At 48.6% G+C, this 13,756-nt stretch overlaps 1 protein-coding gene across 3 annotated transcripts in view; it reads left to right on the forward strand.

The window, feature by feature from the left end:
• The first annotated feature begins 3,527 nt into the window (after positions 1-3,527).
• The window catches only part of LOC147020449 (protein salvador homolog 1-like), a 30,827-nt gene continuing 20,598 nt past the window's right edge, over positions 3,528-13,756 (forward strand). For 2 of the 3 annotated variants that reach the window (XR_015061840.1, XM_085895768.1), the window contains exons 1-2: positions 3,552-3,887; positions 8,350-8,568. Coding sequence is in view for 2 of the 3 variants with exons in the window: in XM_085895768.1 (XP_085751894.1) it covers positions 3,794-3,887; positions 8,350-8,568 (313 nt within the window). In the remaining variant the exon portion in view is untranslated. Of the gene's footprint in view, positions 3,888-8,349; positions 8,569-13,756 lie in introns of all 3 variants that reach the window. The other variant, XM_085895769.1, reaches the window with a different exon arrangement.

Below are 13,756 nucleotides of genomic sequence, written 5' to 3' on the forward strand. Positions count from 1 at the left end.
CGATAATTAATCGAACCGTCGAGGTCGACGATAACACCGCTCGGTTATTCTGATAGTACGGAACGGGTCGCTTAAGTGGCCCGTGTCCGAAGTCGACCTGCGGCGAGGTGCGATCGCCCGGTCTACCCTCCGCGTGGGTACTTAGGTAGGTCGAATTTGGCGAGCAACCCTATCCCACGCGGGGGCTGATTGGCTCGATCGCGGTGAGACCGAAAGGTCCACCCGTGACTGGTTCCCGGCGTTAGTCCGAGAGGGTCACGACTGGATTGTCCGTCCGGTGGGCGACGTGCCGCGATTCGAGTTACGTGGCCATCAGCACGCCGGCGGGCGCGAATACCGCAACAATATATATATATATATATATATATATATATATATATATATATATATATACATATATATATACATATATATATATATATATATATATATAAATATATATATATATACATATACATATACATATATATATATATATATATATATGTATATATATATATATATATATCTCTCTCATCCTCGCTCCACCCCCTCCTAATACAGTGCAGCACCCTCCTACAACACCTCTCACCCTCACTCTCCCTCTCCCTCTCTCTCTGGACGTATCTCTCCACATGTATCTGGACGGTGGTTATTTTCGGACGTGTCCGGGCAGTGTTTGTCTCTGGGCGACATTTACAGTATGACCAGTAGAAAATGTATTTCAGACATTATTTTGTTTCCATCTTCACTGTTATTCTCTGCAGAATCATTTTGGTGAGACAGTATAAATCATAATTAATGCTCCACTGCATGTCTGCCTTCCCTTGCCCCACCCAGCCTTGCTGCTCCTCCCTCCTCCCTCCTCCCTCTCTCTTTCCCCCCTCCCACCTCACTCTACCTTCCCTTCCCCCACCCAGCCTTGCTGCTCCTCCCTCCTCCCTCCTCCCTCTCTCTTTCTGCCCTCCCTCCTCTTTCCCCCCCCCATCCCCACTCTCTCTGTCCCCCTCCCCACTCTCTGTCTTCCCCCCTCCCCACTCTCTCTGTCTTTCCCCCTCCCTCCTCTCTCTTTCCCCTCCCTCCTCTCTCTCTTCCCCCTCCCTCCTCTTTCTTCCCCCTCCCTCCTCTCTCTTTCCCCCTCCCTCCTCTCTCTTTTAATCCTCTCCTCTCTCTCCCTCCCTCCTCTCTCTTTTCCCCCTCCCTCCTCTCTCTTTCCCCCTCCCTCCTCTCTCTTTCCCCCTCCCTCCTCTCTCTTTCCCCCCTCCCTCCTCTCTCTTTGCCCCCTCCCTCCTCTTTCTTTCCCTCCCTCCTCTCTCTTTCCCCCTCCCTCCTCTCTCTTCCCCCTCCCTCCTCTCTCTTTCCCCCTCCCTCCTCTCTTTCCCCCTCCCTCCTCTCTCTTCCCCCTCCTCTCTCTTTCCCCCCTCCCTCCTCTCTCTCTTTCCCCTCCTCCCTCCTCTCTTTCCCTCCTCCCTCCCCTCTCTCTCCTCCCTCCCCTCTCTCTTTTTCCCCCACCTCCTTCGTCTCTCTCCCCCCTCCACCACCTCACTCTTCCCCATTTTTATCCCCCTCCCCTCGGTGGTATTTACTTGTCCTTGCAAGAATTCACGGACCAATGCTTGTGCGTTTGTCAGGCTGATTACATCGATACTTGCAACATAGGATCAGCATGATCCCTATTAGTGTATAGGGGTGTTTTATCTCTGCCTGTGGTCTTGTTGGGACGAGGGGTGGGGGGGGAGGAGGAGGGAGGGGGGGAAGAGAGAGGAGGGAGGGAGGGATGCAAATTCTCAATGTAAATGTGTATCGTGTGGCGCCGCCTCGAGGTGGGGAAGGGGATTACAAGTCTCCACCAGTTAAAGTTCAGTATTCCTGTCCCCATGTTTTCCAGTACGGGGAGGGGGAGGAGGAGGAGGAGGAGTTAGGATACAAATTCTCAATGTAAATGTGTATCGTGTGGCGCCGCCTTGAGGTGGGGGAGGGTATTATAAGTCTCCACCAGTTAAAGTTTAGTATTCCTGTCCCCACATTTTCCAGTACGGGGGGAGGGGGGGAGGAGGGAGGGGAGGAGGGGGGGAGGAGGAGGAGGAGGAGGAGGAGGAGGAGGAGGAGGAGGAGGAGGGAGGGAGGGATACAAATTCTCAATGTAAATGTGTATCGTGTTGCGCCACCTCTAGGTGGGCGAGGGTATTATAAGTCTCCACCAGTTAAAGTTTAGTATTCCTGTCCCCACGTTTTCCAGTACGAGGAGGAGGAGGAGGAGGAGGAGGAGGAGAAGGAGGAGGAGGAGGAGGAGGAGGAGGAGGAGGAGGAGGAGGGATACAAATTCTCAATGTAAATGTGTATCGTGTTGCGCCACCTCTAGGTGGGCGAGGGTATTATAAGTCTCCACCAGTTAAAGTTTAGTATTCCTGTCCCCATGTTTTCCAGTACGAGGAGGAGGAGGAGGAGGAGGAGGAGGAGGAGGAGGAGGAGGAGGAGGAGGGATACAAATTCTCAATGTAAATGTGTATCGTGTTGCGCCACCTCTAGGTGGGCGAGGGTATTATAAGTCTCCACCAGTTAAAGTTTAGTATTCCTGTCCCCATGTTTTCCAGTACGAGGAGGAGGAGGAGGAGTAGGAGGAGGAGGAGGAGGAGGAGGAGGAGGGATACAAATTCTCAATGTAAATGTGTATCGTGTTGCGCCACCTCTAGGTGGGCGAGGGGATTACAAGTCTCCACCAGTTAAAGTTTAGTATTCCTGTCCCCACGTTTTCCAATACAGTGAGGTGTTTTGAATTCCAAGCAGTGGGTATGTTTTTGCTTCATGCACATAACTCGGGTTGTTGTTGGTTTTTTTTTCTGAGCGATTGAGACAGCTGTCACTTTCCAATACACCACCCAAATAAAGGTATGCGTCGGAAGAACGTGCTGCATTGTTGGAACAAGATTGCCTGCAGGGCGGGTATCCTGCCAGTCGTGTGCGACAAGGCCACGGATTCCATTCTTTTTTTTTCAATGTTCGAGAGCATATCACAGCCATTTAACATATCATCACTACTCTACATTGCATGCATCGTTTTCTCCTCTACCCGTTTTGAGGCTTCCACGGTCCACGTACACACCTCTGTGTCGTGACACGGTTAAATTTACACTTTGTGACGATTTTTTTCACTGCAATGTAAATAATTGTCCTGCTCCGCCTTGAAATACCCATTCGGCGGCGCTGCAACTCATTTGGTGTATATTACGCTCAAGTAGCTCGGTGAGCATTTTCTCTTTTTTTTTTTTTAACTGCCGTCTGTATTTTTTGTGCTAATTTGCGTTCTTTCTTTATCAGAATCAAAATGATTTATAGAGGGAGTTCTGAAACCAAAGTTCACTCCCCCCCCTCCCCTTGTACATACGAAAGACCTTTTTTTTGTTTGTTTCAAAGAAGAAATAGGCCAATTCACCGTCGTTTAATAGAATTACCCTTTAATCCCGCGATTTTTTGTATCCGAAAGCATGCGACGTCCGATCACACGATGGGAGTTGCTGTGCTGTGCTGTGGCGGGCGAGCGAGTGATTTGGGGGCGCGTTCACGAGCTTCTGACGCCTTTGATTATAATGAGATTATTAATACACGCCACAATCGAATAAACAGGATGGATAGATATTATTTCCCAGCAGTCGTCTTTAAAAAAAAGTGCGAATGGAAATTAAAAGAATACAATCATGGCCGTCTCGGTGGTACATCGCCATTGAGACCGTGTGTGCGGTGAACAATAATAGGATATTAAATCACGAAACTGTATGTAAAAAAAAAAAATCGATGTACAGTACAGTATAGTACAATGCTGTCGCGGAGGAAGAGCAAGGCGGATGCGATGCGGCAAGGGGACGTGCAAGGAAGATTTGTGAAGAAGGAGCCGCAGCCGTTCCTGAAGGGTGTGGGAGTCGGGGAGGGGGTGGTGGGAGTCGGGGAGGGAGTGGTGGTGTCGGGGAGTGGGAGGGGGGGTGGTGGTGTCGGGGAGTGGGAGGGGGTGGTGGTGTCGGGGAGTGGGAGGGGGTGGTGGTGTCGGGGAGTGGGAGGGGGTGGTGGTGTCGGGGAGTGGGAGGGGGTGGTGGTGTCGGGGAGTGGGAGGGGGTGGTGGTGTCGGGGAGTGGGAGGGGGTGGTGGTGTCGGGGAGTGGGAGGGGGTGGTGGTGTCGGGGAGTGGGAGGGGGTGGTGGTGTCGGGGAGTGGGAGGGGGTGGTGGTGTCGGGGAGTGGGAGGGGGGGTGGTGGTGTCGGGGAGTGGGAGGGGGTGGTGGTGTCGGGGAGGGGGTGGTGGTGTCGGGGAGTGGGAGGGGGTGGTGGTGTCGGGGAAGGGGGTGGTGGTGTCGGGGAAGGGGGTGGTGGTGTCGGGGAGGGGGTGGTGGTGTCGGGGAGGGGGTGGTGGTGTCGGGAGGGGGTGGTGGTGTCGGGGAGTGGGAGGGTGGTGGTGGTGTCGGAGAGGGGGTGGTGGTGGTGGTGTCGGAGAGTGGGAGGGGGTGGTGGTGTCGGGGAGTGGGAGGTGGTGGTGGTGTCGGGGAGGGGTGGTGGTGGTGTCGGGGAGGGGGTGGTGGTGGTGTCGGAGAAGGGGTGGTGGTGGTGGTGTCGGAGAGGGGGGTGGTGGTGGTGGTGTCGGGGAGGGGGTGGTGGTGGTGGTGTCGGAGAGGGGTGGTGGTGGTGGTGTCGGGGAGGGGGTGGTGGTGGTGGTGTCGGAGAGGGGTGGTGGTGGTGGTGTCGGGGAGGGGGTGGTGGTGGTGGTGTCGGAGAGGGGTGGTGGTGGTGGTGTCGGAGAGGGGGTGGTGGTGGTGGTGGTGTCGGAGAGGGGTGGTGGTGGTGGTGTCGGAGAGGGGGGTGGTGGTGGTGTCGGGAGGGGGTGGTGGTGGTGTCGGGGAGGGGGTGGTGGTGGTGTCGGAGAGGGGGTGGTGGTGGTGTCGGAGAGGGGGGTGGTGGTGGTGTCGGGGAGGGGGTGGTGGTGGTCACCTCGACGGTCGTGCACTTGTAGTTGTAGCACGATCGCATTAACCTTGTTTAACGGACTGTTTGAGATCGTCTTTTGAGGTGTACTCATTTATACGGATGATGTATGACGTCGGGGATGATGTATGACGTCGGGGATGATGTATGACGTCGGGGATGATGTATGACGTCGGGGATGTTGCGTCAAACTGCACAACACTCGGGTTGAAGTACCTTGGTGGAGTACTGCTCTCAGTGTCTTGTGTTTAAGACTAGAGTCGGTCTGGATGGAGTGTAGACGGAAAAAAATAATAAGTGGAATTAATTTTCTCAACATAATGTCGAGAGAGCTGCTGTGTAAACCGTTGTGGGAAAGAAAGCGAAGGGACGTTTCGGGCATGAGCCCTTCTTTCAACGCGAGAGAGATTGTGTGGATCTGTCTGTCTGTCTGGGTGCACGGATCAAAGGGAAGATCATGACGTCACAGGGTTTGAAATTTCAGGTGGCTTGACCTGAGAAGATTTTTGACCAGCATAGAAGAGAAGGGAATATGCCATCTGTGAAACACATCTTAGCCACTGAATTATTCCCTGCTCTCATCTCTCACTCCTGATAGCTTGAACGTTGTGACCCGGCTCTCCCACACCTGATTTGTCCCACAGACCTTGCCATCCATACTCCAAAGTCATTCCATCCCTTCTCCACATCGTACTCTATCTGCCGTGCCTTCTTCTGAAACCATTCATTATTGCCTAAAAAGGGGCCCTTTGAGCAACAAGCCTTCTCTGTGCCACATACCCATGATGATCTTTGTGCTGCTGTGATTTTAACTATTTGGGAATAAGGATGCTACGCTTCTGGATTAGCTTCTCTCACTCTCCTATACTCTCTTGGAGCCAGTCTGAATGCCGTCTACCTTCCTGTTCTTCAACCTCTTCTTCAACTTTCAATGCACTTCCTTGAAATGCTTCCCACTTCCTTTCACTTGTATCATCCTGTCTTGTTTCTGTTAAACCATTCACCTGTGATTGGCAGGTAAAAGCCCACCAATCACTGTTTTATCTCCCCTTTCCCAACATGCCCTAAGCTTCACAGTGAAATCTCAGTACTTGTTACCTCCGCCACCGAAGGTGGACGGAGGTTGTTTTCACCCCTCTCTGTTTGTCTGTCTGTGAGTAGGATATCTAAACAAGTTATGAACGGATTCGGACAAAATATGGTGGACAGGTTGGGTGTGTGATGAGGACAAATTCAATCGATTTTGGAGAAGATTCAGATCCAGATACTGTATATTTTTATATAGAAATGTATATATGTATGTATGTATATATGTAAATATTTTTGTGAATTCGCGCCCGCCGGCATGCGAACGGCCACGTAACTCGAATCGCGGCACGTCGCCCACCGGACGGACAATTCTGTTGTGACCCTCTCGGACCAACGCCGGGAGCTAGTCACGGGTGGGGGTTTAACCTCACCATGATCGTGCCAATTGCCCACCCGCGCAGGATAGGGTTGCTCGCCAAATTCGATTTGCCTAAGTACCTGCACGAATGGTTGACCGGGCGATCGTACCACGCCACAGGCCGACTCCAGACACGAACCGCTTAAGCGGTCCGTTCCGTGCTACAGTGATAACCGAGCGGTGTTATCGACGGCCTTGACGGTTCTGATTAATTACCGGGATGTTGCACCTACTACGAACCCCTTACGTGAAGCAGGATGGAGAGTCAATAGAGAAAAGACGAAGCGAAACGGGCACAGTTCAACAAGCAAGCATTTTATTCACACGCACACACAGACAAGCACGGAAGGCACGTATATACAGCCATACAAAAATGCACAAAAAGCAAATATAATACAACCGACTAACGCGTACACACGGCAACACTTACACAGTTTTACTTCACAGATGGCGCCAACACGCATTTACACAAAAGCAAAAGAAAGAAGCCACCCTCATGGACAAGGAGGGAGACAGGCCCGTAGGCCAAATGTGCGCGGGACCGAGAGGAGCGGCCAGGTCCGCGAGACCGTGGAGGTCTTACCCGCGTCCTCGTGACGCGTTGGCGGGCAAGCCGCAAAGTGTCCGCGCCGCTGTGCCCCGACTCCGGGCCCCTGGCGTGCTTGTTGGCACCACGTTTGGAGTGGGGGAGGAACGGGGCCCCCTTTTGCACTATCTCAGCGTGGGGGAAGGGGATATTGTTGATGCCCTGGGGGCGGGGAGTGGCTGGCTGAATTGGGTCCCGCGATGAGACGAGCGATCCCCCACACCGCAGCCTCGTCGCCGACTGCCGTCCTCCTGGCCTCGGACCTGAGCTCCCCTGCCCCGACCAGCCGCCCGCAGCTCCACCGCGCGCACTCGACTCAACTCCACCAACGCGACGCTCCTTGTCTCCAAAAGCAACTCCTCGACGACACACTCTCCTCCTCGCTCAACTCCAGCGTGCGAGTCGCCTTCCGCTCGCACCTTTATAGCGCTCAGGAGGCGCCGATATGCAAATTCCCGGATCAGGACGTGATTGGAGGAGGGCCCACACCGCCCCCCCCCCGGTCAGCCATTGGTCGGGCAAAAATGGGCGTGAACCTCCCCTGATCCTAAAATTTGCATAGACAGACCTAGACGGAATTCACCTCCACGCGCCTGGAGGCGGGGCCAAGCCGCCTCGCGCTTGCCCATTGGACGGAGGAGAAGTGGGCGTGAAGCGTTTCTGATCCGAATTTTCCCCTCGGAAAGGCCGCCATTCACGCTCGCGGCTCGGTGCGTTTGGCACCAATTGCCGAACGGGCCCGAGACAGCCCGACGTTCAGTGTTCACAGGTGGTGTGGGAATGGCCGCAGAAGCGATGATGTGGGATGAAGTTGCGAAGGTGGTGGTATGGCGTTGTTGTAGTGTGGTTGGCGCTGTGGTGGGGATGGCGTGGTTGTTGAGATGCTGTTTGTTTGAAATAAAATATAGAGAAACAAAAACGACTAACTCAAAGCGTCGCAGCCCGGATGAATCGCACATATTCCTTCTATACAACGGGTTTGGGCTAACTACACATGGACTACCGAGAAATCTCACCTGAGGACTCTTTATGGTGTAATGCGAATTTCCACAGCCGTAACAATATATATATATATATATATATATATATATATATATATATATATATATATATATATATATATATATATATATATATATATCACGATATCTCAAAAAGTTGCGGGTGGATGAATTGGGTAGCTGACAAGAACAAGCCGATTAGATTTTGGTTCAGATCCGGCTCATCAGTGGGATACAAAACATAAACTGTTGAGCCTGGCGGAGGTATGCGCTCTTCCGAGTGCCGTTCTAGTTTGTAAACTTGTTAGCTCGTATTGCTTTTTGTAGGGCATGCTTCTCTCTCATGTTTGTCCATAATTTTGTTGTTCAGCTCTCGTCCCCTCATTCATTCGGCCCAGCCCCTCTGCTCCTCGTCGATCGGTGGCGGCGGCTTCTCAAGCTACCACTCAGACTTGCAGACTAGTGGCTGCGGAGAGCAAGACCGGAGGAGGTCACTTGGTCTCAGGGCTGAGACATGATCTGGTTCGACGTGAAAGGCATGGTGCTTGTCCAAGGCACGGTCCATCAAGAACATATTGCCACAGGCAAGGTATGCTGGGTTAATGGGGTCGGAAATAGGGGGTTGGGAGGACTGGGGATGGTAGGCGGTGTGACAGGAAATCATCCATGCTGTATTTATCGAATCAGATCATTCATCCTCTCTGTTTGCATGATTTATGTGTGCTATTGGGTGGTTGATGGTCTTTCTCAGACATCCCAATATGACAACATTGATCCTGGTTGATATAATGGTGACCTTTAGGCATAAGGTAGGATTAATTGCTTTGAATTCTCACTTTTATGATGTGTGATCAGTTTACTTTGTTGATGTTCTGTTAATGAGCTTGCGGTTTATCTGCAAAGTGTGAGGGTGTCATAAACAGAGACTTGATAATTATTTCATCTATATCAGTAGCATCTCTTTTCTTGTTCAAACTCCCTCATTTACTGTTGTTCCTGAATGTCATTGTCTTGCATCCTGCTACCTCCGCCACTAAAGGTGGATGGAGGTTGTTTTGACCTGTTTGTGTTTGTTTGGTACTTGCGAATAGCGAAGATTTTTCAAGTACATTGGTTGGTCACATGTGTTATTCTGTCTGTTTGTTACTTGGCAAAAAATAATTTTTTGCCAAGTCTGTTGGTCTGTAGCGTTTGTATGTCTGTCTGTTTCTCTGTTGGGTCGCCGAAATAGGGGACCCTTATTGTCAGTAATTCTGTCTGTTTGTTCGTTTGTCATCAGCATAATTGGTAGTAAACGTGGGCCGATTTTGACCAAACTCGGGTGGTAGGTACATCTTATGACCTAGTGCTTTGGAAATTGTGATGGTTGCTCGGGACGCTTTGGTTCCCTTGCAACAGCCGAAAAACCTTCAAAATCAGTACCGTTCACGCGAAATCAATTCCGAAAGCCATTATCCCATGTAGGCTTGTGAAATTTGGCATGCATCTACAGGTGATGCTCTACCAAATATATTCCGGTTTTTGTGATATATGGAATAATTTACCCGCAGCACCCCCTACAAATGGGGTATGCCCAAAAATTGGTGAAAATTGAAGGTCCCCTCGCGACCAGGTGAGTGCATCGATCCGAATGAAACTTTGCAGGTTCATAGCACGCAATGAGTGCTACAACTTTGCCTCAGGACATATTGACCGATATTGCTTAGGTCAGGGGTCAAAGGACAAAAATCGATAATATGCGAGAGCTGGAGGTGCCTTCGTGCCAAATGCTACTCCTCCTTGGGTTATGGTCGGATGGTCATGAAAATTCACACTAATCGTCTGGAATGCATTGTGCACAAACGATCGAGCCGGATTTTCCATTTATATCTTTGTTCACCCACAGCACCCCCTCGAACTTTGGGGATTTCCGATATCAAACCGCATTTTTGGTACTTTTCATTCAAATTGATACCGAGTAGTTATCAGTCGATGGAACTCGAGATTTGGTATGCATAATCTTAAGGTGATTCTCTATCCGCAACATGACATCCATTTTTTCTATATCTTATAGTTTCCAAATGGTAACCCTCTCAACTTGGGTGTCCGAGGGCCATTGAGCATTCCCGCTGAAAATTCAAAGTACACTAGCTCCAAGACGGTTGAACTGAATCGAATGAATCTTTGCATGCTTATACACCGTAATGAGTACTACAACTTTGCTCATTTGCATAATGACCTATCTCGAGTAGGTCAGGGGTCACAGGTCAATAAGTGCATTTTTCGGACAAAATTACCATTCAAATCCCCCTTGCTTCTACACGGGTTAACTGATACAAATGAAAGTTCAAAGGTACAGAGTACTCAATGAGTACTACAACTTTGCTTCAGGACATATTGACCTATCTCGGCGAGGTCAGGGGTCAAAGGTCAATGAGTGCATTGTTCGGGCAAAATGACCATTCAAAGCCTCCTTGCTCATACACGGGTTAACCGATTCGATTGTAATTCCGTAAGTACTGCACCAGATTAACTCAGATCAGGGGTCAAAGGTCATCGGATGCTCGGCGACCCATGGCCGCCTACCGGCTTGTCTGTCTGTTTGTTTGTCTGTCACTAGATTTTTGGCCACAGTTTTCAAGCTATCTTTCTGAAATTTTTTTTTGTATGTCGGTGACCGGCCAAGGACAACAACACTTAATTTTGGTGATGATCCGAAACCAGATCCGGATCTGAGAATTTTTTTTAGTGATTCTTCACCATTGAGAGATATGGCCAAAATGATATGTTGCACAGTAACTCAAAAGGTAATGGATGGATTCGGATGAAACTTGTTGGACAGGTTGGATGTGTGACGAGGACAAATCGATTCAATTTTCGTGAGAATCTGGATCTGGAGATGAGTTATTTAATTTTTAAGTGATTCTTTACCATTGAAAGATGGGCGAAAAATGACATTGCACGATATCTCAAAATGTTGTGGACAGATTCGGATGAAACTTGGTGGACATGTTAGGTGTGTGACAAGGACCAATCGATCCGAGTTTGGTGAAGATCCGGATCCGAGAATTTTTCAAGCGATTCTTCACCGTTGAGAGACGGAGCCAAAAACGATATATAGCACAATATCTCAAAAGGTTATGGATGGATTCCGATGAAACTTGGTGGACAGATTGGGAATGCCAACAGGAAGAATAGATTCAATTCTGATGAAGATCTGAATCCAGATCTGGAAGTTGTGGAAGTATTCGGACTAAACTTGGTGGACAGGTTGGATGTGTGATGAGGATGAATCGTAGGATTGGGTAAGAGCCCTTAGACTCTTTAGATCCGTTAAACCCGCTATGGCTCTGTAAAACCCTTCAACCCCTTTACACCACTAAGACCCCATAAACCCCTTAGAATATTAGACCCCTTAAGAGACCTACCAAGTGTCGTACCATTTCTCCAAGTGTCATTTTTGTCTGATTTTTGCTTACGAATTCTAAAGATTTCGTAACTATATTGATGACTTCCGTCCTCTGTTTGTTACTTACGAAATCTAAAGATTTCGAAAGTATATTGATCACTTCCGTTTCTGTTTGTTTGTTTGTTTGTTTGTTTGTTACGAAATCTTTAGATTTCGTAAGTATATTGATGCCTTCCGTTTCTGTTTGTTTGTTTGTGTGTTTGTTTGTAGGCACGATAACTCGAGAACAGAAGAAGCTACCAATGTCAAATTACACCACATGATTCAGGAGGGTGATGGATAGCGCTGATTAGATTTTGGTCAAAATCGGTCAAAGGTCAAGGTCACGGTGAGGTCAAACATCCAAAAAAAAGTTATAACTCGAGAACGGAAGAAGCAACCAATGTCAAATTACACCACGTGATTCAGGAGCGTGATGGCTCGTGCTGATTAGATTTTGGTCAAAATCGGTCAAAGGTCAAGGTCACAGTGAGGTCAAACATTCGATTTTTGATGGTTTGGTACAGAATCATCGTAGAAACTTCTGGTTTGCGTCGCTACCTTCTCTGGAGACAGCTTTTATTAGACAAGGTCAGAGGTCAAGTTGACGATTTCGTAAGTACCAGTCTATGACTGCTTGTTACTTACGAAATCTAAAGATTTCGTGAGTAAATTGATGCCTTCCGTTTCTGTTAGTTTGTTTGTTTGTTTGTTTGTTTGTTTGTCGGCACGATAACTCGAGAACGGAAGAAGGTACCAATGTCAAATTACACCACGTGATTCAGGAGGGTGATGGCTAGTGCTGATTAGATTTTGGTTAAAATCGGTCAAAGGTCAAGGTCACAGCAAGGTCAAATATTCGATTTTTGATGGTTTGGTACAGATAACTCGAGAACGGAAGAAGCTACCAATGTCAAATTACACCACATGATTCAGGAGGGTGGTGGCGAGCGCTGATTAGATTTTGGTCAAAATTGGTCAAAGGTCAAGGTCACAGTGAGGTCAAACATCCAAAACATTCGATTTTTGATGGTTTGGTACAGAATCATCGTAGAAACTTCTGGTTTGCGTCGCTACTTTCTCTCGAGACAGCTTTTATTAGACGAGGTCAGTGGTCAAGTTGACGATTTCGTAAGTACCAGTCTATGACTGCTTGTTTGTTTGTTTGTAGGCACGATAACTCGAGAACAGAAGAAGCTACCAATGTCAAATTACACCACATGATTCAGGAGGGTGATGGATAGCGCTGATTAGATTTTGGTCAAAATCGGTCAAAGGTCAAGGTCACGGTGAGGTCAAACATCCAAAAAAAAGTTATAACTCGAGAACGGAAGAAGCTACCAATGTCAAATTACACCACGTGATTCAGGAGCGTGATGGCTCGTGCTGATTAGATTTTGGTCAAAATCGGTCAAAGGTCAAGGTCACAGTGAGGTCAAACATTCGATTTTTGATGGTTTGGTACAGAATCATCGTAGAAACTTCTGGTTTGCGTCGCTACCTTCTCTGGAGACAGCTTTTATTAGACAAGGTCAGAGGTCAAGTTGACGATTTCGTAAGTACCAGTCTATGACTGCTTGTTACTTACGAAATCTAAAGATTTCGTGAGTAAATTGATGCCTTCCGTTTCTGTTAGTTTGTTTGTTTGTTTGTTTGTTTGTTTGTCGGCACGATAACTCGAGAACGGAAGAAGGTACCAATGTCAAATTACACCACGTGATTCAGGAGGGTGATGGCTAGTGCTGATTAGATTTTGGTTAAAATCGGTCAAAGGTCAAGGTCACAGCAAGGTCAAATATTCGATTTTTGATGGTTTGGTACAGATAACTCGAGAACGGAAGAAGCTACCAATGTCAAATTACACCACATGATTCAGGAGGGTGGTGGCGAGCGCTGATTAGATTTTGGTCAAAATTGGTCAAAGGTCAAGGTCACAGTGAGGTCAAACATCCAAAACATTCGATTTTTGATGGTTTGGTACAGAATCATCGTAGAAACTTCTGGTTTGCGTCGCTACTTTCTCTCGAGACAGCTTTTATTAGACGAGGTCAGTGGTCAAGTTGACGATTTCGTAAGTACCAGTCCATGACTGCTTGTTTGTTTGTTTGTTTGTTTGAAGGCACGATAACTTGAGAACGGAAGAAGCTACCAATGTCAAATTACACCACCTGATTCAGGAGGGTGATGGCTAGTGCCGATTAGATTTTGGTCAAAATCGGTCAAAGGTCAAGGTCACAGTGAGGTCAAACATCCAAAAAATGATAACTCGAGAAAGGAAGAAGCTACCAATGTCAAATTACACCACGTGATTCAGGAGGGTGCTGGCTAGTGCTGATTAGATTTTGGTCAA

Source organism: Eptatretus burgeri, chromosome 9 (genome assembly GCF_056783735.1).
Source record: "Eptatretus burgeri isolate ZD-2024b chromosome 9, Ebu_testis_v1, whole genome shotgun sequence".
In the NCBI taxonomy this organism is placed as follows: domain Eukaryota; kingdom Metazoa; phylum Chordata; class Myxini; order Myxiniformes; family Myxinidae; genus Eptatretus; species Eptatretus burgeri.